General features: G+C 39.8%; 2 protein-coding genes across 4 annotated transcripts in view; one reads left to right on the top strand and one right to left on the bottom strand.

The window, feature by feature from the left end:
- Nucleotides 1-44: 44 nt before the first annotated feature.
- Nucleotides 45-7,522, top strand: LOC112574604 (organic solute transporter subunit alpha-like). The gene is made up of 7 exons (XM_025255801.1): nucleotides 45-181; nucleotides 796-950; nucleotides 1,338-1,411; nucleotides 1,993-2,151; nucleotides 2,895-3,006; nucleotides 3,201-3,453; nucleotides 3,699-7,522. The coding sequence occupies exons 1-7, from the start codon at nucleotides 130-132 to the stop codon at nucleotides 4,100-4,102; spliced, it is 1,209 nt and encodes a 402-aa protein (XP_025111586.1). The 5' UTR covers nucleotides 45-129; the 3' UTR covers nucleotides 4,103-7,522.
- Nucleotides 6,778-23,768, bottom strand: part of LOC112574603 (YTH domain-containing protein 1-like) — a 29,139-nt gene continuing 12,148 nt past the window's right edge. For 2 of the 3 annotated variants that reach the window (XM_025255797.1, XM_025255800.1), the window contains 7 exons: nucleotides 17,603-17,688; nucleotides 17,263-17,287; nucleotides 16,608-16,656; nucleotides 16,338-16,433; nucleotides 15,656-15,736; nucleotides 9,581-9,709; nucleotides 6,778-9,253 (listed from right to left, as the gene is read on the bottom strand). In XM_025255797.1, the coding sequence (XP_025111582.1) occupies nucleotides 9,074-9,253; nucleotides 9,581-9,709; nucleotides 15,656-15,736; nucleotides 16,338-16,433; nucleotides 16,608-16,656; nucleotides 17,263-17,287; nucleotides 17,603-17,688 (646 nt within the window). In that variant the 3' untranslated portion in view covers nucleotides 6,778-9,073. The remainder of the gene's footprint in view (nucleotides 9,254-9,580; nucleotides 9,710-15,655; nucleotides 15,737-16,337; nucleotides 16,434-16,607; nucleotides 16,657-17,262; nucleotides 17,288-17,602; nucleotides 17,689-23,768) is intronic. The other variant, XM_025255799.1, reaches the window with a different exon arrangement.

The following is a 23,768-nucleotide window of genomic DNA, read 5'->3' as shown; positions in this document are numbered from 1 at the left end:
TAAGTTGGAGTTCCCGGGGCTTTTATCTTGATGAGCTAGCTGCGGTCCACTGCATTATACCTGTCGGGTCGGCCATGAGCAAACCACTCGCAGAAGAACGATAAAACCACCAAGGCCGCAACAACGGACATGGCGAACAGGTGTGAAACGGTGCTGCCGCTTTCGGAAGACTACTTCTCAGGTAAGCAGGGCTTTCCTCCCAATAGAAATGATTTCTTCTTTGCTGTTTACAAAGGAAGTGATAAAACTTGAAGGAACTAAAGAATCAGACATACGAACGGTCGGTGTCGTTGTAGACCACTCAAGATTTTCAGATCCAATCGATACATTTTTTTAAAATGTCAAGTAGTGTTGCTGCTGATTGTTGTATTTTTAAATCTTAATGCCTGTGTCCTTGAAGGTGCTGCTGCTTCCCACACACACACACACGCACACACAACCAAAATAAACACTATAAAGAAGTGAAAAATCCAACGCTGGAAATGAACGCTTATTCTGAAGGAAAGAACGATTCATGTTTTAGACATCGGAAGCAAGACATGTGATAAATGTTTACAGAAGAGCACGCAGGACAACAACATCCGTGCCCCTTTCGTGTTTCCTTTGAGGAGGTTGTCACTAACAATACTTTACATTAAATACTGTTTGGAGATGGTGGAAGCGGGTCACCGCCATGGTTACACAACCAACCGAATAGACTGCATTACACGAAAGAAAGGATTAATTAAAGCGAATGGATACATAAATAAAATAGCAACCTAATAAAATAATGAAAACAATGTCTTCTTTTGTCAGTCATCGGCTACAAGAAGTGGTGGTTCATCGGAGTGGATGCTGTACTGACTGTTGCTATTCTGCTTTTACTTCTTGATGACATCGTCTTCGTCTGCCGCACCTACTCTCACGAAGACATCAAGACCAAATCCGTCTGGCTGATGGCCGTGTACCCGGTATGGGCTTAAGTTATTGCTGTGAGCTATATCAGGACAATGGATGCCATTAGTGCTAGTGATTAGGGGAACTATTAGTAGCTAGCCGCCTCTATATCCAGACCTGTTCTTAGCCCCCTGCCGAGGTTTTAGTCTTAGTTGTGTTTCTGTTTCTCGCCTGAACCTCTTTTTTAAAAGTACTGCAGGGCAGGCATTGAGATTTTCGTTTTCATTTATTTTTAAAAAATTATTCATTTTTTATTTAGAAATATATTATTTCAAAAAAGGACTAGAGGAAGAAACAACAGACAAAAATCTTATGTTAGGGGAATATGGAAGTAGACATCACCGGTAGCAAGCACCGTTATTGTTGTCATGTGACTCGATGATGTCACTGTGATGTTTCAGGTGATGGCTTTGTCGGCACTGCTGTCTGTCTGCATCCCACGAGCTAGTTATGTCTGTGACTTCGTCTCTACTGTGTGAGTTAAGTGTCTTTGATACTACCTCACCCTCACAGCCACTTGTTTCAAGTAGAGAGACAAAGGAAAAGTCAGTCACCTGTTATATGAAAATACACTTCTTTCGTTTTTGTCAGAAATGGAAATTTCACATAATACTTATATACGCAAACATGCTGGCATAGTATTCATTTTCTCTCATCCTTTTGGTGAGACATTTCAAAACAAACCTGCCCCACTTTTTTAATGAGCATCTTTTGATTGTCTCGCACGTACTCACCCTTCTCTCCCCTGCACCACCAAACACACTACAACATTATGGACTGCTATACTCGGCTATACTTACTAGCACAGTATCTATTTTAGTTCAACACTACAAGCTTAAGGGTTGCTAATGATCTTTCTATCAACAGTGTCAGTATTTTTAAAAATACATTCAATGACAGTGTATGATTACCTGCATTGACAACCTTGGCTAACATCTACCTAGGTTTCTCTGTGCTCAACTGTGACATCGACGTGCAAGAAACTTTCGCCATTTTTATTTGAGACAGTTGAGTGATACCATCTGCACACTTCAATCCATCCAATTTCTGCCGCAGTTACCTGGCAGCATGCCTGTCACAGTTCAGCTCCCTCATACTCCTGTACTTCGGAAATCGCAAGAACCTGCTGACGAAGGTGAGGGACACAGGATTCAGCCTCAGAACTCGCCCTCTGTGCTGCTGCTGTTGCTGCTGTCCCACGCTGAAGTCAACGCCGTGAGTAATTGTCAGAGTGTATGTGTGTATAATATTAATCAGGATATAAAATTACAGAGAAAGGATATAGGGGAAGTCGACTTTTCACACCCCATTTGTAGGTGCTCAGTCCAAACCAAGGTTCGCAACATCTCCATAGCACCGCCCTGGGCACCAAACGCTGTCGGACAAAGAGAGAAAGGGGAGTGGAAAGAAAAAGAGAGCGGAAGGAGAGAGAAAAAAAAATGGAAGAACGATTATAACTCCCTCAACTGATCTGCCTAAAATCGAAAAATCTGAATAAACAAAGTCAAGTTGGTATCCAGATACTGGGTGCACATGGCTTCACCGGCTCCCAGGGAGTGAGCTGTAGTCACGTGGTCTACCCGGAGAGATAACACAGAATGTCGCACATCTAACACTTGTTCGTCCGCGTTAATTAAGAAATCGGAACAGTAAGAAGGACAAGATATTTAAAATATGAGGAAATCCGGATAAACATCAGAGCTGCTACAAGTACATAATCTGCTTTGCATTAACCTTACAGCTGTTGCTCATGTCGGTTGGCGTTTCGGAGAGGCTCTGACGAGACATTAGCACATCTGAGTCCAGAGTTTTGGTGTGAAGCAATTTTTTTTAATATAAATTTGTTGCACTCCATTTTCTCATGTTTGCAGATATATATATGTTCCATATCTACCTATATTTATTCATAAATATTTGTGGGGCATTGCTACGGACTTTTCGATTGGGTGTGTCCATAGGAAAAACTTGTTTCTGCTGAGAGTGATGATACTCCAAACAGCCATCATCCAGCCAATCGTACAGTTCATTTCAGCCGTGCTGTGGGCAGACAACAAGTTTGACAAATCAGGGGTACGTTGTGACCATCAGCGTCCATCATTTTATTTATCCTTCTCATCTTGCATGTGACCTACTGACTCTTTTTGCCGTCATTCGCGCCTCACAGAGGAAAAGTGTGTGGAAATGACCAAAATTTCAGATAATGTAATGTTTGCAGTCATAAACGTTTTGTCTTCCAACTCAGCTTCATTTGCTTCCCATTTCAGATCGATTTCCGGAAATCGTTTGTCTACCTGACCACTGCCAAAGTGATGTCCACCATCATTGCTTTGCATGGCCTGAACGCCCTTCACTCTGCTACAGTGTTGCACCTGCGCTCTCACAGTATGGCCGTCAAGAAGCTAATGCTGCAGCTGGTTCTCATCTTCCAGAACATTCAGGGCGCCATCTTGAACATCCTGGCACGTTTCGACATCCCCTCCTGCACCTCCGAGTTCTCGTCCTATTCCCAGATGCAAGGTAGGTGATTCTAATCCGAGGAAACATAGTGCGCAGAGTCAGAGGTTACTGAGTAATCGAACTAAAGCGTCTAGAAAGTGGGATTGTACGAAACAATAAAAGCTGCACAAATAAACAATTTAATATTGTAAGCTTACAATCATCGATTGGGAGAGAGGTGCGGTGTAGGGGAGTAAGGGGAGAGGGTAAAGGAGGAAGGTCAAAAGCTGAGTACATGCGCGCTTCGTTGTCGTTGTGCCCTACAGAGTGGCACCACCTAGCGCTCGTGGTGGAGATGTTTCTGCTGGCCTTGGTGGCCCGCATCTTCTACCGCCGGCCGCTGCAGCTGGACGCGGGTCTGGAGGAGCAGTCCGCAGACGTGGTGTCCATCTACGTCACGAGGAACGAGCGGGCCGTCCAGCCACTTCCGGTCTCTAGCGCCCGCCCCAGCCTCGGTCTCGACTTCAACCATGAGGGCGGCAGTCCGACCCCCGTGCCAGCAGGTGGTGACGTCACCCTGGACCAAGATGGTCTGGAGAGAAGACACGACAGCGATGGGACCGAATTCCATCGAGGTGAAGCAGAATCTCAGGACACTAAGAGCAGTCTAGCCGCTGATGTTGACTGTACTGACAACCTTCACACCAACATTGCCATCAGATGGAAGTAGTGTCGGACCGTTCTGATGACCAGCACTAATAATTTCATTTTGTTTTGAAGTGTGCGTGCGCGTGCATGTTCTGGGAGGTCGCAGCGCGTGGCTTGAATTGGTGTAACATTCATCTACACTGTAGATTGTCCTCCATACTTGTTGGGTCCGTAAAGTGCCATGAACACCTTCAGTCAGGTGGAGGAGTGTCCTCTGCCAGACGAGTAGTTCCTGTGGTGACTGATGGAGTGCGTGCCGTACAGGAGTGGCTGGTGGGACGGAATAATGGGAAGTGGGTGGATGGGTGTTTGGGTAGTTCACTTCGAATCGAGATTTAATCACATTTTATTATATATTTTGGTGAGAACCTATGCAAAAGTTCGTCATTTCAATATTTAGCAATTCCTTGTAGAGCTCCACGTCTTGTTGGAAATTCTTTTGTAATCGGTTACACACACAAGAATCGGCAAACAATCTGCTTCCTGCTCGTTGGATATCCACCTCCCTCCCACCTTCGGCAAGGTAAAATCAATGACCACCATGGCGACGGGTCTTAGGTGCAGAAATTTGACAAAGAGCAAGCAATAGATCAAAGAGCGCAGCAGACGATTCTCTCGTGAAACAAATATCGCAAATTCTATCATCACAGTGTCTAAAGGAACATCGATTTTGTCTTCTGATTGATTTCCTAACATGAACTCAGCAGCAGGACTTTCCCTGCCCGCTGCCTGCATCACAGAAAAAACATAAAGTTGCATGTGAATGAGAGGGAAGACACCTTTTCCTCCTTTTGCCATGTTCAGAGTTGGAGGCTCGAGAACTTTCATATTCGCCAGTTAGCGGACGACCATACATTTGCAGGTACATGCTGTTTATTTACAAACCGAATTTTGTAAGCACCTAAAGCGAAGTGGGAGGGAAAGCTGTGTGTATTAATTTCTTTCCAACTTGGACGTTTCCAATGTTCACCTGTATGTGTCTATGTGTCTCTGTTACTAAGTTACCCACCAGTTGCAAGTGGATCACGGAGCTTCATGGTTTGTCGCATACTGAGTTCAACTCACTAGAGGCAACCCTTTACTCGTGTCACCTCCACCCCAACCACGAACCCCACCGCCATTCTGGATCCACAACTGTTAACATTTCTTTTTTTTTTTTGTCGAACGATTTCATTTGAAGGCCGATCACCAAACGGGTCATGCCCTTTGTTTGCTGCACTTGCGACAGTTTTCTATTGATGGTTTTGCCAGGACAGTTTGCTCTTTCTTCGACGCTCCATCGATTTTGCAGGGACTAGTTGGCTGCTTTGATAGCACAGATCACTAGGTGACAGTCGCAGCTTGTGGACTATGGGCGCACCGTGTCCTTGGCATTGTGCATTGATTTCACACACACACAGACATTTGTCCTTGGAACAAACACAAGGCATTAGTTTTCCTGTAAGAACTAATCCGAATACACTTATTTTCAAAGGTTGAGTTCATTACTATAACTACTTTCCAAAATCTGAACAAGTGTATGCTCCAGAGCATGTTTTAGTGGCTCCAAATGAAAAATAGTAAGCAGAACACTTTTTTTAATTATGCCGAGCAAATTTGGACCTCGAGTCCTAGTAGAGCAGGACAGCAGAGGGGAGGAAGTGAGGAGAAAGATTATCTTTTCCTTCACCCGGAACCTGCCCCCTGTTGCTCACCTGGCCTGTTAGACAAGAGACCAACTTTATTTTGCTGATGCAACATATAAATACGTTTGACTTAAACGTAATGGTAAATCAAACATCGACAATAAAATCAGAGATGGAAGATTTAGCTGCAGAAATCAACCCAGGTACCCTGGCTAGTGGCTGTAAAATTTAAAGCTCAGTTTTTGTTCTGTTGCACAAATGACTTTGAAGAAAACCTGCACATGGCGCTTCACTTCTTTTATGCTCAGTTCCAAATAGCAAAATTAGCATATTGCTTGTTTTAATGTTATCCAGCTCCTGATTGCAAATATTAAAACTATCTTCACATTATACAATCAGCAGTCATAAAAATGGTTAAAAGTAGTGCTGGAACTATTTCAGATGCTTAAATCCTTTATTTCTATTAGCAATAGAGGTAGTGTCGGTTTCTTGCATGTATTTTGGTGATGGTCCCTTCTCTCTGTTTACATTGAGAGAAGAGTACTAACAACGTGAATAATTCTGACTTTCCTTAAATATTCCAATGAACATTCTTACACTTCTCAGTCTAGAATATGAAGTCCTAGTTCATGCAGTGAAGCCATTTCAAAACACATGTAAACTCTTCTCCATAGTTGAGTATGTAGAAACTATATCGACACATGGGGTGCTTGCAAGCTCATCATCTACCACCACCCCCACCATTTCTGATCTTGCATAATAAATGTTCTCAAGTGAAATGTGCTGCATACTGGTTTAAATGCCAAGCATGATACATTTTATGAGTTTTTTAAATGACTGTACAGACCTTGTTTCGCTCCAGCATAAACCAGACCCTCCTACCAAATCAAAAACAAAAGCTTCACTATTCCCCTACAATAAACTCTATTGATTCTATCCTCGATTTTTTTAATGGATTCAGGCAAGCAGTGTATGGACAAAAACTAGCTGCTTTGTTTTTTTGAACTGTCCCCCTACTTCCCACCAGCTCAGACAACCAACATTTTAAAAATAAATACCAAGTTGGCAGCTATTTAAGGTCCATTGCAAAAAGTTTATTATAGGTATGTACAAGTAAACAAAAAAATGAAATGTTGATTTTTAAATGTACTTTTTCCCCACTTTCTGTCAAACATTTTAATCTTTTCAAACCAAATCCAACATCATCCACACAATGTAAAAACAGGCAAGAACTATCACTGCTTCGTGGTACATGATATCTTACATAATACACATCATACACACCAATAAAACTGCATTTTAAAATGATGTCAAAGCTATATTCTTTCCTATAACTTTCCTAAGATAACCAGATTGCCTTTCAAGAGTACTAATGGAGGCGTTGGGGTGGAGATGTGACTGGAAGGGATATAGCTTACTGAATCTGTGTCATGGAAAGTAAGGATGTTGAGTCAGAAGGCACGACAGCTGCCACGGCCATCAGAGAGAGGAAGAAGCTGGTACTCTGGCCACACAAGAAGCTGAACAATGGAATGCAGTGAAACTACATGCACAGGTATCACAGCGTGCAGCTCTACCTTACTACAAACACTTCTAAACTGATTCAGAGGTACAGGAAGGCCATGACTAAGGTTGGAAAGATACATCCTTGCCTAATACCTCTACAATTTTCTTCTACCTCATTTTTTTCTTATATAATCCATGACTAAATGTGAAGGCCTTGAGAAGCCAAATCCCCAAATATTTTCTCAAGACCCATCAACTAAGACTAGGACTAATCAAAGAAAATATTGAACTTCATACTTGTTAATAACTTCAAAAAAAAATTATCATGCCCAACTAAATAAATGTTGCATATGTAATAAGGACAAGGACAGCTACACTGAACACATCATTTCACAATATTTTTACTACCAAGAAACAAGCTCCTTTAAACAAAACACTCAGATCTTGGTGACAGCTATCAAAATACCAACCTCAAGCACAACCCTACTGATATTAGGCATCAGACACAATCCACTTTTACACAAGACATGCAGTGACATCCATTTCTGAAGCATCTATCCATTTTCAGAAGACTTCTTTTGCCCAGGCATATATATAGCTGTTCCATTACACCCGTCACACAAGTCTCTGCCAATAGCCTCAAATGAGAATATAAAGGTCAATGGACATGAATCAGTGATGTTCACGTTTATGCTATGCCACATATACAGATATAGTATACATTTCTTTCAAAATGCCCTGAGAAATGTGCTCAGATTTCTGCTGTTTGAAAATAACATGCAGGTTTACAAAAGTTTATGTGAGTACACTCTCATTTTCTCTCCACCCCATCTCTCTCTCTCTCACACACACACACACATTTTATGAGCACAACCACAAATTTAACAGAAAATATTTGCCTCAAATTAAAGCCAATTACAACTCTGGGGCAACTAAAAAACATAAACACACAGATCTCTCACTTACTTCTGTACATATGATTCTAGCAATCCTTCTGACTGAAAAACTGCATCTAGGCTTTGTAAGCCATTATACATTTTCTAGAAAAAATTCTTAACACCAAAATTAAACTTGTCTTAAAAAAAAATATACACAGTGGATTTACAGTAAAGACGACCATGTGGAAGAACAAAAAATATAAAAACACAGCTCTGTGCAGGCATTTGTAAGTTTTTTTAAAAGGTAACCCAATCGATGGCTTGAAGAAACATGACCAATGACAGGGCACACTGATCCCACACTGTTCATTGTATAAATGCATATGGCATATGTCAAGCACACCGACATTTAAGGTTTCCTTACAATGGGTGACTATTACAAATTAGACATTGCAGACATCTTTACGACAGACTTTTTTAAAAACTTTACAGAACACATTCCTGGTCAATACTCTTTGTAAATCTGTCTTTTTACATGACAGCCTGTTATTTAACTAGAACGTAACTAGATGTAGAATCGCACATGCAAGCACAAAGGCTTATGAACCATGTGTGCCCAGACATACACATGAAAGACAGGAAAACAAGTGCTAACAGACAAACGTGATCAAACACTTTTCTGTAGGCAGATTTTTGACCCATCATCCTTTTAACAAAAACTCTCTAGTGTAGGCAGTTTATCGGTTTCTCAGTTTATCTTGTCAACATCATCAACCATCAGACAAATACAGGCATTTTGTTACTTCTGCTCTTTCCCAGCTCTTGTTTAGATCTTGTTAGGATGCAGTAAGAGATGAAATAAATAAGTTTTACAGTATTTAAAAAAACAAGAGGCCCAGTGTAAACGTACATGCTCAAGGAGAATGAGAACCCCAGTACAGTACATCATTTTAAGATGAGTGACACACAAAAAGAAAGTAATAATCAGCGGCGGTCTCTGTGCCGATGACGATCTCTGTCATGATCTCGGTCCCGATCACGCTCACGTTCCCTATCTCTGTGCTCCCGATCACGATCCCTGTCATGGTCTCTCTCTCGATCTCTTGTCCTGCTGGTCACACCGTGAGTTGTCCGTCTCAGAAAATCGTCAACATCACGTTCATACTGAAAAAAAAAAAATTTCAAACACCAGTAAAATGAGCAATTTGGTGATTCTCAAAATGATAAAAAATACTGGACTGAATTTAAATACTTCTTTACATAGACATAGATTATGAATCTAATCATTTTGTGACTATTACTATCTGGGAAACTCTCATGTTTTAGCAGAAACCTGTCATGAAAGCCCTCAAATCATATTTCTATTGCTTCTCCACTAAAAAAATATATATTTATATATCCACACACATTCAGCCTTTGGAAAAAAAATTCTTAGAAAAAACCCTATCTTAAATCAAGTGTAATAATTCTATAAATAAAAAGTGGACTCACTGATCGTTTGCTATCTGATCGAGATCTGCTGCTGTTTTGAGGTGAGTTGTAGTCTGGGCCTGGCATGTAATCACGTGACCTATCATAGGATGTGTAGGAGTTTGGTGGTGGTTCATAATAGCCAGGAGGCTGGACATAGAAATCACAAACAAAGATCAGAGACACCATTCAGTAAAATGCATTGCTTGTCAAAATAGTTCCATCTCAGGTAAAAATTTCTGAAATTGTGAAAACAAAATAATAGATAACATGTTAAGAGACTAACCAGATGACATGACCATAGGAGATAAAGGGTTATACTAGCTCTTAAACCACTGAAAGTTGTCTCCCTGACAGTGAGCTAGAACATCTGGTGTGCGTGGCATTTGAGGGTCTGGCGAGCCATTGGCATCTGACTACCAAAGGCAAAATTTTGTTCCTTGACCCAGTGACATGACCATAGGAGAATAGAATCAGTCTGTAGGAAATAAAAACAACACACCTGTAAAAGTCAAATGGTGGCCTTTGTGCTGTGGAGATCAGTCCCAACAGCGCAAGAGAAGAAGTGTGTGCAGGAGTACTAGTTTTTTCCTTGTTACTCCTTGAGTATGTTTGGTTGTTGTTTGTGTTTTATGCCATGCCAGAAACTAGGGCTATATCACGGCAAAAAGTAGCTTTAACTTTAAAGGTTTAGGGATTAGTCTTCCCAAGTCATATAAATATGATATTTTGTAAAAAGCCAACATAGTAAACAAAATGTAAAGAGGTGGATAAAGCATAACAAGGGGTGGTGAAACCCAAAAAAGGTTACCAGCACACTAAAAACAAAAGAAAAACTATCAAACATAAAATTTTTTATATTTGATGGTAAATTCCTATCTTCTTGAAAAATGAAAAGATTGCTGCCAATGGGACAGACCTAAATAAGGAAAATAAAGAATTCTCTGTAAAAAACAGACAACGGGTAGTCTGAAGCTTTGGACAGATAATCAGAAAGTGTAAAACATTAAAATTTCCTCAACAACAGGGACAAACAGGTGGTGGTTCACCTCGTAAGAGGTGTCTTTGCGTGGCATAGGTGTCCTGTCTTTAATCTTGTAAGGACCACCTCCTCCCCCCTCGGAAAGGCAGGGAAGGGTGGCATATAATTACTCGAGGAGCATAGGGCCAAAACAAGTGTGCGTAGGAAGATCTCTCAAATGCCAGCCAGACTCTGTTGCTGAGGGTAAGGAAGCACATCCCCAGTGACAGAAATCTGCGAGGGGCAGAGGTCTGGCTTCTAATTGAAGACCAACCCGTGGGATGTGGGAACAAATATCCCTGTCAGTTCAGAGAGGCTGGGCTCTGGCTGTGAAATAGTAAGTAATCCATGTAGACCGTTTATCATTTAAGTGAAAGCCCACAGAGTGATGGACAGCCCTAAGGGCAAGGTCACTAATGGGAAGACCCTCCCTGTATAGGAATGGAATGCTCACCTGATTGGGATGTGGAAATAAGCATCCCCAAAGTCTATGCTGACAGCACAGTCTCCTGAATTGAGTGCCTGTTGCACTGACCTGGGTGTCTCTATATCAATCTGAGGCGATGGGGTGTAATTGGTGTTTTAGACAGAGCCAGCAACTAGGGAAAGGCAGCCAGATGTCACATGCAGAGGAAGTACAGCATAGAGCCAACCCTTGCTGTATTGGTGAGGGGCACTAACCACTGCACCACCTGACCACCCTACCAGAAGAGTGGAAAGGTGCCAAGATTGAAAATGGGGCATTGTTTCCCAGCTGTCTTGTTTGTTTGCGTTCAATGCCATGTCAGCAACTAGGGCTATATCATGGCAACAAAAGTAATTTTAACTTTAAGATTTAGGGACAAAACTTCCCAAGTCATTTAACCATAACATTCTTTAAAAAGTCAACACAATTAGTCAATACAATAAGTAAACAAAATGTAAGAGTGGATAAAGCATAAAAAGGGGTGGTGAAGCCCAAAAAGGCCGCCAACAAACCAAAGATCAAAAGAAAACTATCAAGACATAAAATTTCTTAAATCTGATGGTAAAGTCCTATCCTCCTTAAAAATGTAAAGACTGCTGCCAATGGTATGGACCTGAACAAAGAAAACAAAGAATTCTCTGCAAAAAACTGCAGACGGATAGTCTGGAGCTCAGGACAAACAATCAAAATCTGTAACAGATTAAAATTTCCCCTACACCATGGACAAACAGGTGGTGGTTCACCTCGTAAGAGTTGTGGCATAGGTGTGTCCTAACTTTAGTCTAGCAAGGACCACCTCCTCCCAACTCACAGGATGGCACGAAGGTAGGCGGTAGGAAAGACAGGGAAGAGTGGCATATAATTTATTTTGGCCTTGAGTGTCCCAGTGGCATTGCCATAAGGAATGAATGTAGGCCGAGAAGAAAGGTTTACAATCTGATGAAACAAGTGACTGCAATTTGCCAGGGGACTGACATGCAGCCTTGGCAGCCAGGTCTGCTTGAACATTGCCTGGGATACCAGCATGGCCAAGAGCCCAAATAAAAACAATGTCCTTCTTTCGCTGAATGGGTGCTGCATGAAATTTATAAATCTGGACCACAAGAGGGTAGTCAAAATCATTTGAAGGAAGAGCTTGGAGGGCAGATAGAGAGTCTGAAATAATCAAAAAAGTTGTGCTCCAAAGAGCGGTGAACATGCTGCAAGGTGAGCAAGATGGCATGAAGTTCCGCCATGAAAATAGAACATCCATCCGCCAGTCGGACTGAAGCAGCCCATTGCGGTTGGCAGGGTGGAACTGCTGCTGCAGCAGCGACTGGGCCACCACTTGGGACTTTGGAGCCATCTATGAATACAGAATAGTCAGAAAGGAGTTCATGAAAATGTTGGAGATAGATGGGGTCACTAGTGTCCCATTTTTTAAAAGCTGTAAGATCAAGACGAATCTCTGGAATAGCAAGGGTCCAAGGAGGAGCTGGTAGTAGAGAAAGAGGCTCTACCTGTTGAATATCTACTCCGGCAGTCCCCAGCTGGCTTGGAGACCCAGAAGAAACGTGCAGAACTCCAGTTACAATGGCTGTATCACCTCCTGAACATCACTTCTCGACAACAGTGCCTTTGAGCAGCTCACAGAGCAAGAGCTTCTGCAGGGCCCACATGGCAAGGGAATCCATGGTAGTTATTGGGTACAGAACCCTAAAATCAAGACCCCATGGATCTATGAAAAGCTAACAACAAGTCTGAAGGTGAAGCTGTAAGCGAGCCCCAACCAGGGGAGGAACTGGTCCAGAGAAAGCATGCAGTCCTGTCATCTCCTGGTCTCTGGTGTCAACCAGCACCAAGGCCGTGCATGGCCAGCTTTAAATTCCCACCCTGGCCAGGCTTGACATAGGGTGAGTTTCACATAAGGCTCAAGAAACTTGCAAGCCTTTGCCGGTCCAGCATCTTACATGCAGAGGGTGAACAACTCCCCCCCACTCCCCTCTAAGCCCTGACTGTGACAGTAGGCTCATTCAATACCAGGAAAAAAAAATGACTGTCGACATTGCTGTGTACCTTAGCGAACAGTTCTGGACAACAAGTATCCAACATTATCCTGTTATGGATTTCCAAAGGATGAACAAATGAAAAATTTTTGGCTGAAGTTTATTTGTGCATCTGCAAGCATGTCTATGTGTTTATCATGTGTGTAGATACTCTGTAAATGCCATGAACTCCATCAGTAGAAGGTATGGCTGTACTAACCAGTCATTATCATCATTAACATACTTTCACTGAACAACCAAACTGAAAATTGTACATTAGGAAAAAAAGTTTTGTTATTAAATATTGTCTCTTCTAAGAACTTTTTAAACATGCATTTTACAGACTCCAAACAGTTTTTCTGCTAAGCTTTTAATAGTGTCAGGCCATAGTTTTCACACACCTCATTATGAAAAGGTGGATTGTTGTGACTCAAAGGACAGCAGGCCAGGCAGTCTGGGATTTTATACAATGGAAAGTATTAACACACTGTGGTCAAAACTGCAGCTTGATTAAATAAAGAAAACTAATTTTTGAGTAGATAATTTTGTGCATCCAAGAATTATGTTTTATATATATATCAAAGTGGCCATTGGAGGAGAAAAGGTACCCCACCACTGCTTTAGGGACATGTGCAGTCTATCACTTCAGAAAACTTAGAGAAAGCCTTTATTTTTTAAATGGATTCATGATCAGAGGTAACAGTATTCAAGCCTCAAGACCCCCGACCTAACAAAGCAAAGCCAAAAATGAGTGTTTGATGCAAACAAAACAAATCACACCACTGAAGTGCCCTGCACACCAGACACATGCTGTCAGGGAGACAACTTTCAATGGTTAAAGAGTTAGGTAATCCTTTATCTCCTCGGTCATGTCATCTGGTCAAAGAATAAATCTCTAGCTGCCATTTCAGGTTAGGGTGGTGATGTCGGTAGTGACAACAAAGATGCCCATATGAAACATTTGATTTTCCGCCAAGATGTGCTGATGTATTTCCCATCTGCACATAAACAATGTGCAATCATGCATGGACTGAGAAACAATAGTCAACAGAAGAAGTTATTAACAACAATCCACCGGCACCACAATGAAGAGAACCACTGAACTTTAAAACCAATGATTAAAGGCTTCAGAGTGACAGAAAGTGACAATATAGCCACAAATATGCCTTACCATATATCACATTAGCCTGCAAGACAAAAAAACCAGCAGAACACTGCAAGGCATAGATGCACATCATCTCCTCAGCATTCTTATTATTTAAGGCAATATGATATCAAGATATTCTGCACAAAACAGATCACAAGCCAGAAAGCGATGAATTAAGCCTTTTCGTGTGGGTCCATTATTTAAGAAATCACTTTCTAAATGGATCCTTTAGGGCCTACTGAACTAGCCAAAACCAATCATCCCAGAAAAAAACAGCATTTTCAGCAAGTCATGGGAATGGGACTATATCAAAATGAGAACTGGTTTGTTCTGATAGACAGTAACATTAGCCAAAAAAAAAAAAAAGGGGGGGGGGCCGAATTAGGGCTAAGCCTTAGTTATCAGACACCCTGGCATATAAAGTCCTGCTGAAAAAAAACAAGTCCTAAAATTAGATATGAAAAACTAAATTCTGAATAAACAAGAGGCACTAATGTATTGATACAGAAGACATGAAAGGTCTCTAGTGACAGAATGACCTAAGCATAGATCCGGATCATATAGAAACAAGGTTCTGCGATGTACAGCAGAGGGAAGAAATATCATAACCAAATGTCCTTTATATTTCTCCTGCTATCTTAACTTTTTAAAAGCTCAGTTAAAAAATACAAAAGCAAACAAGTGGATATGCAAAAAACACTGAGCCAAATAACATTTCCTTATAAGATTTACTCCTGGTTATCAACCTCACACATGCGATATCTCAACAGACAAAATAAGAACAACATAAAAATGACTACCCTAAATTAGTGGACTTACGCAACATAATGAAAATATACTTGGTCAGAAGTCAAATTCCTGTTTAAAAACAGTTCCGCAAGACTGACATGCTTCATCACCAGCAATGCATAAACAAGATGCTTCCATATACAGGAATGATACTATCTAAGCAAAATCAACTACAATGATATATATACTGCCCATGGGACATAAGGAGTCCAGAATATGTTGTCATATATGTTTAAGCATCTCACTCTTGTTCACACACCAGCACTGCTCCAATGAACACATCACCACAAACATCTTAAAGTGAGCCATATCAATAAGCAATGTGGAAGGATGTCAACATGTAACACCCTTCACATGATCTGTTTTATGAACATGAGAAGAATAGAGCTGGGAAATTTTTGGGACAGGTTTTCTGAAAACTTATATTTAATTTAGAATTATTGTTTCTATTAAGAATACCTTTCATAAAGAGTCCAATAAAATCATTAATTTCTGAAAAAAAAAGCTGGCTGGTTATGCATAATCAAAATGTAAATTTGAGGGTTGCAATTTGCATTTTTTTCTGAATAACATCATATTTCGTAATTTGATTCATTGAAAAAATGAAAAGGTACACAAATATCTAAAAAAAAAAAAAAAAAATGCTTACAGGAGGACCATAGGGTGCCATAGGTGGTGGTGGAGGCTGTCTAATATGTGCAAAGTCTCTCATATAATCATTGTATGGCTGCTACAGAAGAAAAGAACATTCAATATAATTTCCGAACAACAGAAACTGCACAGCAACAATGTAACCTTAAGCTTGTCAACAGAACAGACAAGACTCTGGCGACAGACAAAATTCAGCAACAGAAACAATAAGGATTTCCACAAATTTGATCTCCCAAACCTGCCTGCAGCAGGACTGGTCGTAGCTATTTTAACCATATTTAAACTACTTTCTAGGCGAGCATGAATATACAATTACTGTTTCATAAATTATTTTTTAAAAAACCCAGGTACACCATTACAATTAAAGCATGACAGAAGCAATGAAAGTTGCTCTTTTATGAAATATGGGTGACAACGCTTTAACAATGTTGAACGTTTTTTTTTTTCAAGCTACAGAATAATTTTGTATTCTAATGACAGAAACTCGTTGCGACTCCCCAAACCCCCAAACAAAAAAGAGAACATCATCAGGTGTAGAATATATATAATCTGAACATGTATCATGCCCCTGGGCTGTAAAGAAGCCCATGACTTCAGCAAACCACTTCATATAAACTAAAAGCCAAAATTGTAGAGAATCAACACTTGACAAGTAATATAATTACTCCTATGCCAAATACCTTTTTATTCCCATAGAAACCATGCGATGAATTGGAAAAGCCTGGAGATTTGTTGAACGTGGGATAACTGTTGTCATAGCTTTGCTCTCCATGACCCTTTGAGAAGTAGGTAAAAAAAAAATCTGCACTTCATCAGCTGCAGAGGTATATATATTTTCAAGCTCTTTCAAACTTAATATTATCCCTAAAATTGTAAGCTTTTCTTGGGCTTAATGGAGCAAGGTAAATTCCTCAAAATGACAGGCATTACTGAAGACAAAACATACCTACCCCATCAATAAATGATGTATCTCTTCTAACACCACTATATCGGCCACCTCTGAAAAGAAGAAATAAGTGTTATGCACAAAAGTGCAGGTTCACAAAGATGATAGCAATACTTATACACATATTTTGTTTTTATTTTCCTTAAATTGCCAAGATTTGACAATCTTTTCACAAATCCATGAATATGCAGGCCCTCTCACCTTCCTGAACACACCCACACACATTTATAAATAATGGTCCAAGTTTTTTAAATGTTGTAACACACTTCGCTCCTTGCCAAAAGTCACGACACTCAAAGTAGTTAAATTATTTAGGGCATCAGAAATCTAAAAAATGTAATCCTAGTCTTAGTTTGAAATATCTAAAATTTACATCTTCATATTTTGCAAATGACCCTAAAAGTTTAAACCAAAAGTCAACCTTTGCATGAATTTTCCTCCCCTTAATGTTTTAGTCTGACCTATGCGAAGAAAGCCTTACTTTATTTCCATTCAAATAGGACATGTTTTTCAAAACTAAGATTATTTTAAAAAAAGGCTGTATATTAACGAAGACTGGTATCTTGTACATGTTCTAAATTAGATTAGTATGCTACTTTACTTCAAAATCAGATGTTTATTTCTCATCTGCCTGAATCTACCAATACCAAGTGACTTACCTGGGCCCTTCTGGTCTTCCAAATGCTGGAAGAAAGAAAGCAGTACTGCAAATATGCTTCTGACACACTATACTAAAAGCTATAACAAAACAAAATGTTCTATGGTGTTTAATCTTTCCTAATTTTATTTGACTGCTGTACTCCAGCACCTTGGCACGAAAAACTATCAAGACCTAGATGACATTGAAACCTCATTTCAAATATATATTCAAAGCATTATTTAAGGTATTTCTCTAAGTAAATTCACTTCAAAAATTACCTCTTACTGAAAAGACATTTCTTTTATAACTTTAAATTAAACCACGAAAAACTAAAGAGAAATGACATTCCAGACACGCACCCTGATTACGTTCAAAGTCTGTCCTCATGCGCTTGTGTCTAGGTGGACCATTGAAAAATTCTTGACGATCATCTGCTCGGCGCCTCCTTGAAAGGTGAGAAGTTGTCATCATAGTGTTAATAATAAAAACTGACAGTCAAATTTGCTTAAATTTGTAGCTTTCCTGAGGACTTCTCGCTTCTTTCAAATAATTAATATACACCAGAATGTTAATGCAAGAGGCTGAGAAGGAACATCTTAAGAAGGGGGGAACCCCCTCAAAAATGACCTCAGTACCAACACCAACAATGACAAAAATCCACACTCCTAAAGTGTATTTTGGCACATTTTACAAAAATCTTATGTTGACAGATTTTGTTTCTTTGATCATTCAGTTTTCATTCGCAGACATTATCATTATTTACATTAGACATCATATAAAGACTAATCCTTAATGCAAAATGCTGCATATAAGCTGCATAAAAATACTAAGATGATGGATGAATGATGGCCAAACTGTTTAATTAAATAACAGACTAAGATTAAAGAAATTCCTTTAGAGTTCCACAACTTGCTTGGTTATTGTTTTAAGGGAATTTCCCCTCCAACTGTTTTCTTTAATTTGTCAACAGTAGGAAGTTTACACTTTTGAACATAATTTAGAACAATCTTACTACTAAAAGATGATGTTTGGGTTATATCACTTTAAGCTTGATTAGATTTTGAAACATTACTTGGTTTTAAACTGCTTTAACAACTAGTAAATAAAACCTAACAAATGAGCAATGTTTACATAATGTTGTCATACAAATTGCACAAAAAAGATAAATAAAAAGAAACACAAAACAAGGCATTAAAATGTTGGAAACACTGAAGCTCTGAAAAGTTGAAACTTACAGTTAGAGCACCATTACAGCCAAAATTACAGAGCACCATAAACTGGACCTGTGAAGTCTGTTTGTAAGAGTCACTTATTATGCCTTCTTACAAAGTGGCTAACTAAAATTTGCACGAGTGCCAAGAGAAAATTAACTGCTTGGGCCTGCTTATCAACTGCTAAAAAAACAAAAGATTAAAATTTAAAATTAAAAAAATAACAAGCCCCTTTGACGAGGATATAAATAGAAGATGCCTGCTTCTTCCCAAAACCATTGTTCTTATTCAATACTCTTTTAAAATGGCAATATGTCGGTGTATAGTTTCCTACCACTTGCTTCTTCCTAGTGTCACAGTAGCTTGCAAGGTTATTTTGTGTTCTAGGTTCAAAATATGACCATGTTAAATCTAAAATCAAAAAATGGCCACTTACAAAGTAAGCAATACAAATTGCTCTCTTGTGAACAGCTTGAAACTTTTGCTATTTAAATTATAATGAACCATTCAGCGGCAATCCCATGAGAAATTCCAGGCTCATTTATTTATTTATTTTTTAAAGTCATTTAAATGTTTTGCTTTTTACTGAGATTTATGAGTCTGTTTTTTCCCCATGGCTTTTAAAGATTAGGATCTACAACTACAAATCAGCTGTAACATCTTCAAAAAAAGCAGCTTTCAGAGCTTTTCATGTAGTATTTTGAAACAAGATGAAAAATTATTTTAAAACTTTTTTATGCATACAACTCCCACTGACTCCTTGTTATCACTTGGCATATGCATTCATATTTTCCCATACATGCACAAGCATACAACACATGTGCACACATCCATACTAACTTCAAAGATATAAAATATTGCAAAACCTGTTTCAAATCCTGTGGTTGACCTAAGTGAAATATATATTTTTAATCTGAATACTCCCCACTCATTTTCAAGATACACGTCATGCATGAAAATTAAAAAGGTGAAAACTAAACCACCATCCATGTCAATTTAACATATAGTCCAAGTTTCTAAATGACTCTGACCAGCAAGATTTTGCTTTTTCCTTCGTTCTGTGCATGTCAAGATTTGCATCTTGAAAACAGAGAGAGGTTATTCCCTTAGGATTTGTGGAAATAGTTTCTAGTCTAGTAGATTTTTAATGAGTTTAAAGCCTTTTCATTAGCTGCAGCCTGTTAGAAAACACCCTCCCAGGCTGTAACAAAGGCTCTGTAATTCAAACTTCCTTCACAAATTTACATAACTCCTTATGAGTGTATATACGGTTACACTAACATTATAATTTCATCATGAATCATCCTCTAACAGCTAAGTCTTTGCAATCACGTTTACATGAGCATGAAATCAGTAACTAGTGCATGATTCTGACTACTTCCCAGTATCCTTCTCCCTAAACCTGGAAAAGCTTGGTACTACTAACAGTTCAGAAACATCTTGGAATATGACTCGTATGAATTAAAGTCTTCAGGCAGACATTTTGGCTGTGAAGATTGATGACATCGTCTAGTTGCCTACAAGGAAGGACTCAATTCTGACCTGGACTGCCATGCTCTTCTCACCACTCCTTGCATCATTTATCACCCTCTCCACCCTGGATCAAGTTTGAAGTGAGAAATACAAGCATGGTTAGCTGTGTTTTACGTGGTGCCAGAAACTAAGGCTATATCATGGCAAGAGAAAGTAATTATACACTAAAATGACTGGGAACAAAAGCCCAGGTTATAACAGCATCCTGAACAATAAAAGCCAACATAAGCAGCAAGAATAACGTAAAAGAGTAGGTAATAGGTAAAAGTGGGCTATTGTGACTTAAAAAGCCACCAGTAAACTGGAACCTTGACTGGAACCCTCAGGGGAAGACGAGAGTTGGAAGACCTAAGTAGACTTGGAAAAGAACAGCAGAGAGTGAGGCTAAGGATGTTGGAACCACTTGGGTCTGACTGAGGGGGCTGCCCAAAACTAGGTCCATAGGCGAGGTGTTGTTGCAGCCCTATGCTCCTTGAGGAGTAACAAGGAATAAATGAAAAACTAAACTGGAAGCAGTAAACCAAAACCTAACAAAAAATAAAACCTTAATTCTGACAGTGAAGACATATCCTCTTTAAAAATGAAAAAATACCTGCCCACGGGACGGATCTAAACAGGTAAAACAAAGAATCTGCTGCAAAAAAAAAATTGATGGCAGATCTCTGGAGACCAGGACAATTTCTTAAAACATGCACAACTGTAAAAAATCCCTGACACCAAGGACAACATGGTGGGGGTCTGTGTGACAAAGGTGTGTCCTAACCTTAATCTGCTAACTACCTCCTCCCCTCACACAGAATGGCACAGAGACAGATAGAAAGACAGGGGAAGGTGGCATGTTACTTGTTCCGGCACAAAGTGTCCTAGTGGTGTTGCCACAGGGATTGAACATAGATCATGAGAGTAAACTTAAGTCAGATGACACCAGTGAATGCAACCGATCTGGAGATTAGCAAGCTGCCTTTGCCCTAGTCTGCTTGGACATTGCCAGGAATGCCAGAATGGCCAGAGGCCCAAATGAAAACAATGTCCTTGTTAAAACAAGGGACAGCCATATGAATTGTGTGATGCTGAACCATGAGGAGGTGGTCAAAACAACTGGAAAGAAGAAATGAAGAGCAGAAGTGAGACTGAAATGAAATTTTGCTCTGAAGAGCATGTTGCAAGGTTAACAAGATGGTGTGAGGTTTTGCAGAAAATAGAGAAGCCATCCGCAGGACAAACTTGCTGCTGCAGCTACAGGACCACTGTTTGGAACTTTAGGGGCCATCTGTAAAGATAGAGCAGAATCCAGAATAGAGAGAAGTTACTAAGAGCTTTGGGAGAAAGATGAGGTCATTGGTGTCACCTTTTCTGTATGCTATAGGATCGTAGCAAACCTCTAGAACAGGAAGGGTCCAATGAGGAGATGGCAGTAGAGGAAGAGGCTCTACCTGTTGAATATCTACTTCGGCAGCTTGTAAGTGAGGTGTAGCACAGAGTGATAAATTGGCTCCTTGGTACAAATGGCATACAGGGCACCACGTTGAGGTCCAAAGACACCACAGTGAGCAGAGTTTCCAGGATAAGCTTTCAAGCATCAGACATAGGATAACATGGGCTTTTAGACGATGGAAAGTGAGTTAATTAGTTGGAGTTTTACGCCATGTCAGCAAGTGAGGCTATCTCATGGCGAGAAAGAAATTGGGGGCTCACCAGCTTCTGCATACAAACTTTGAAAAACACCTTGTCTGAATACCTTGATTTACTGATTCCAGTCATTGCCTAGATCATTAATCACTCCTTGTCAATGGGCTGCTTCTCCTTCCTTCAAACATAAATGACACTCCACTATAAAGGCCTCACCTTGACCCTAATGATCTGAAGAACTATCATCCAGTCAACATCCTTTTTTAAAAAAAACAAAAAACACAAAGATTCTGGAAAAAGCAGTCCTTCACCAGCTGCTACATTTTGCCAAGCAGTTTCCTTAAACCATTCCAGTCTGCCATCAGCACCACTCAACCAAAATTGCTCTGACACAGGTGGCAAATGACATTACTGCGTGGGATTATGTCCTGTCTATGCTTGATCTATTAACTGCTCTTGGACTATCATATTCTCCTCCAGCAGCTTCATACAGTCTACAGCCTCTCTGGCATAGTCCTTGGTTGATTCTACTTCTGTTGTCTGCTCACACCCTTCCTATTAGTGTCTACAGCTTTGCATAAAAATCTGCCGCCATGAAATATTGAGTGCCTCAGGGTTCAGTCCTTGAGTTCAGGTCACTGCCAATGTCCAGCCACTGTGGTCCAATGTGATTTGCCACTCTAGGTTGCAGTACCGCATGTACATCAATGACACTCAGCTCCTGACTTCTGGACCAGTTTGTCAGCTCCACAGACTGTTCGCCAGCATTCAGCAAACTCTTGATTATGTTAAATATTGAATGTTGACAAATTATAACTCAATAAGGAAAATAATGAAATAGCTTCCGAAGTTATGCTTAAATATCTACTTCTATCCATATTACTTTCTCTCAAACCACTCTGTCGTAGTCTATAAGGAACCTTGGAGTAATTTTTGACATCACTGTCCAGAATCATGTTGCCTCCGTCTGCAAGTCCATTTTTCTTCAATTGTATAGGATTGGCTGCATTATATATCTCCTCTGTTGCTTCCACCAAGCAGATTATGTCAGCATTTATATTGTCCATGCTCAACTACTGTAATTCTTGTTGATCTCACCTGCTCGACAGGCTACAGAGAGCTTAGAACGATGCTTCTCTCACTGTATTCTGCAAATCACCTGGCCATGTCACATCACTTCTGCATGATCTGCTCTGGCTGTCAGTTCAGGATCACATTAAATTCAAGATTATCATACTTTGCTATCGTGTTGTTATGGTCTAGCCCTAATCTCTCTGAGCTTGTGTATTGCCCTACCAGCCAACCAGGTCAGTTTGGTCTGCCCATGCTGATTTTCTCACTGTCCCACTTATCAGATTGGAGAGGTTCATCTATCATTCATTCTTTTTTTCTAGCTCCAGTATTTAAAATGTCCTGCCTCTGTCTTTCTGTATAGTGGGGATGCTACATGCTTTCCAGTCTGAATTTAAACTAATCTCTTTTGGAAACATCTACTGTATTCTATTAGTCTATTCTGTTTTCATTCTCCACCTTACTCCTATTTCTGCATTTTTTCATTTTCCAGGCAACATTCACTGTGCATGTGTGTATGACCGTGACGTCCGTTATACAGCACCATTACCTATTATATATATATAAAACTACATCACATGAAGCTTTCAGAATACATTTACATTTATTTCATCTAGTTGCTCCTATTTTCTAATGTGTGTATATTTTTCTGTAGTCTTCATTTGCTTCACCTGACTGTCCAATGGTTTTCTATAACATCCATTTTTTGTCATCTCTATTTTCTTTTTGTTCTTTATTTATTTTAGGATATGTTACATGCATGACTGACAGCCTTATTGCTACAAAAATGATTTTAAATTAAAATGAAATATTGGAGTCCAAGAATGTATCCTACTAATTTTAACATCTTTACACATACAACTACTGAAAGCCAAAAGCAAAGTGATGTACATGCCAAGTGTGTATTTCAGACTGCATACTGCTAACTTCCCAAAAAATGAACAGCTGATTTGTATACCTAGCACTGCTTTAAGGATGTGCATGTTTTTTCACAAACAGAAATCTTTTAGGATAAATATTAATAAAACTTTTGGTACAAAACTTCAGTGACATGAAACATTCTGTGACATACTCAGCTCTG

This window comes from Pomacea canaliculata, linkage group LG10 (genome assembly GCF_003073045.1).
Source record: "Pomacea canaliculata isolate SZHN2017 linkage group LG10, ASM307304v1, whole genome shotgun sequence".
NCBI lineage: Eukaryota > Metazoa > Mollusca > Gastropoda > Architaenioglossa > Ampullariidae > Pomacea > Pomacea canaliculata.
This window is presented reverse-complemented; position numbering and strand designations above follow the sequence as displayed.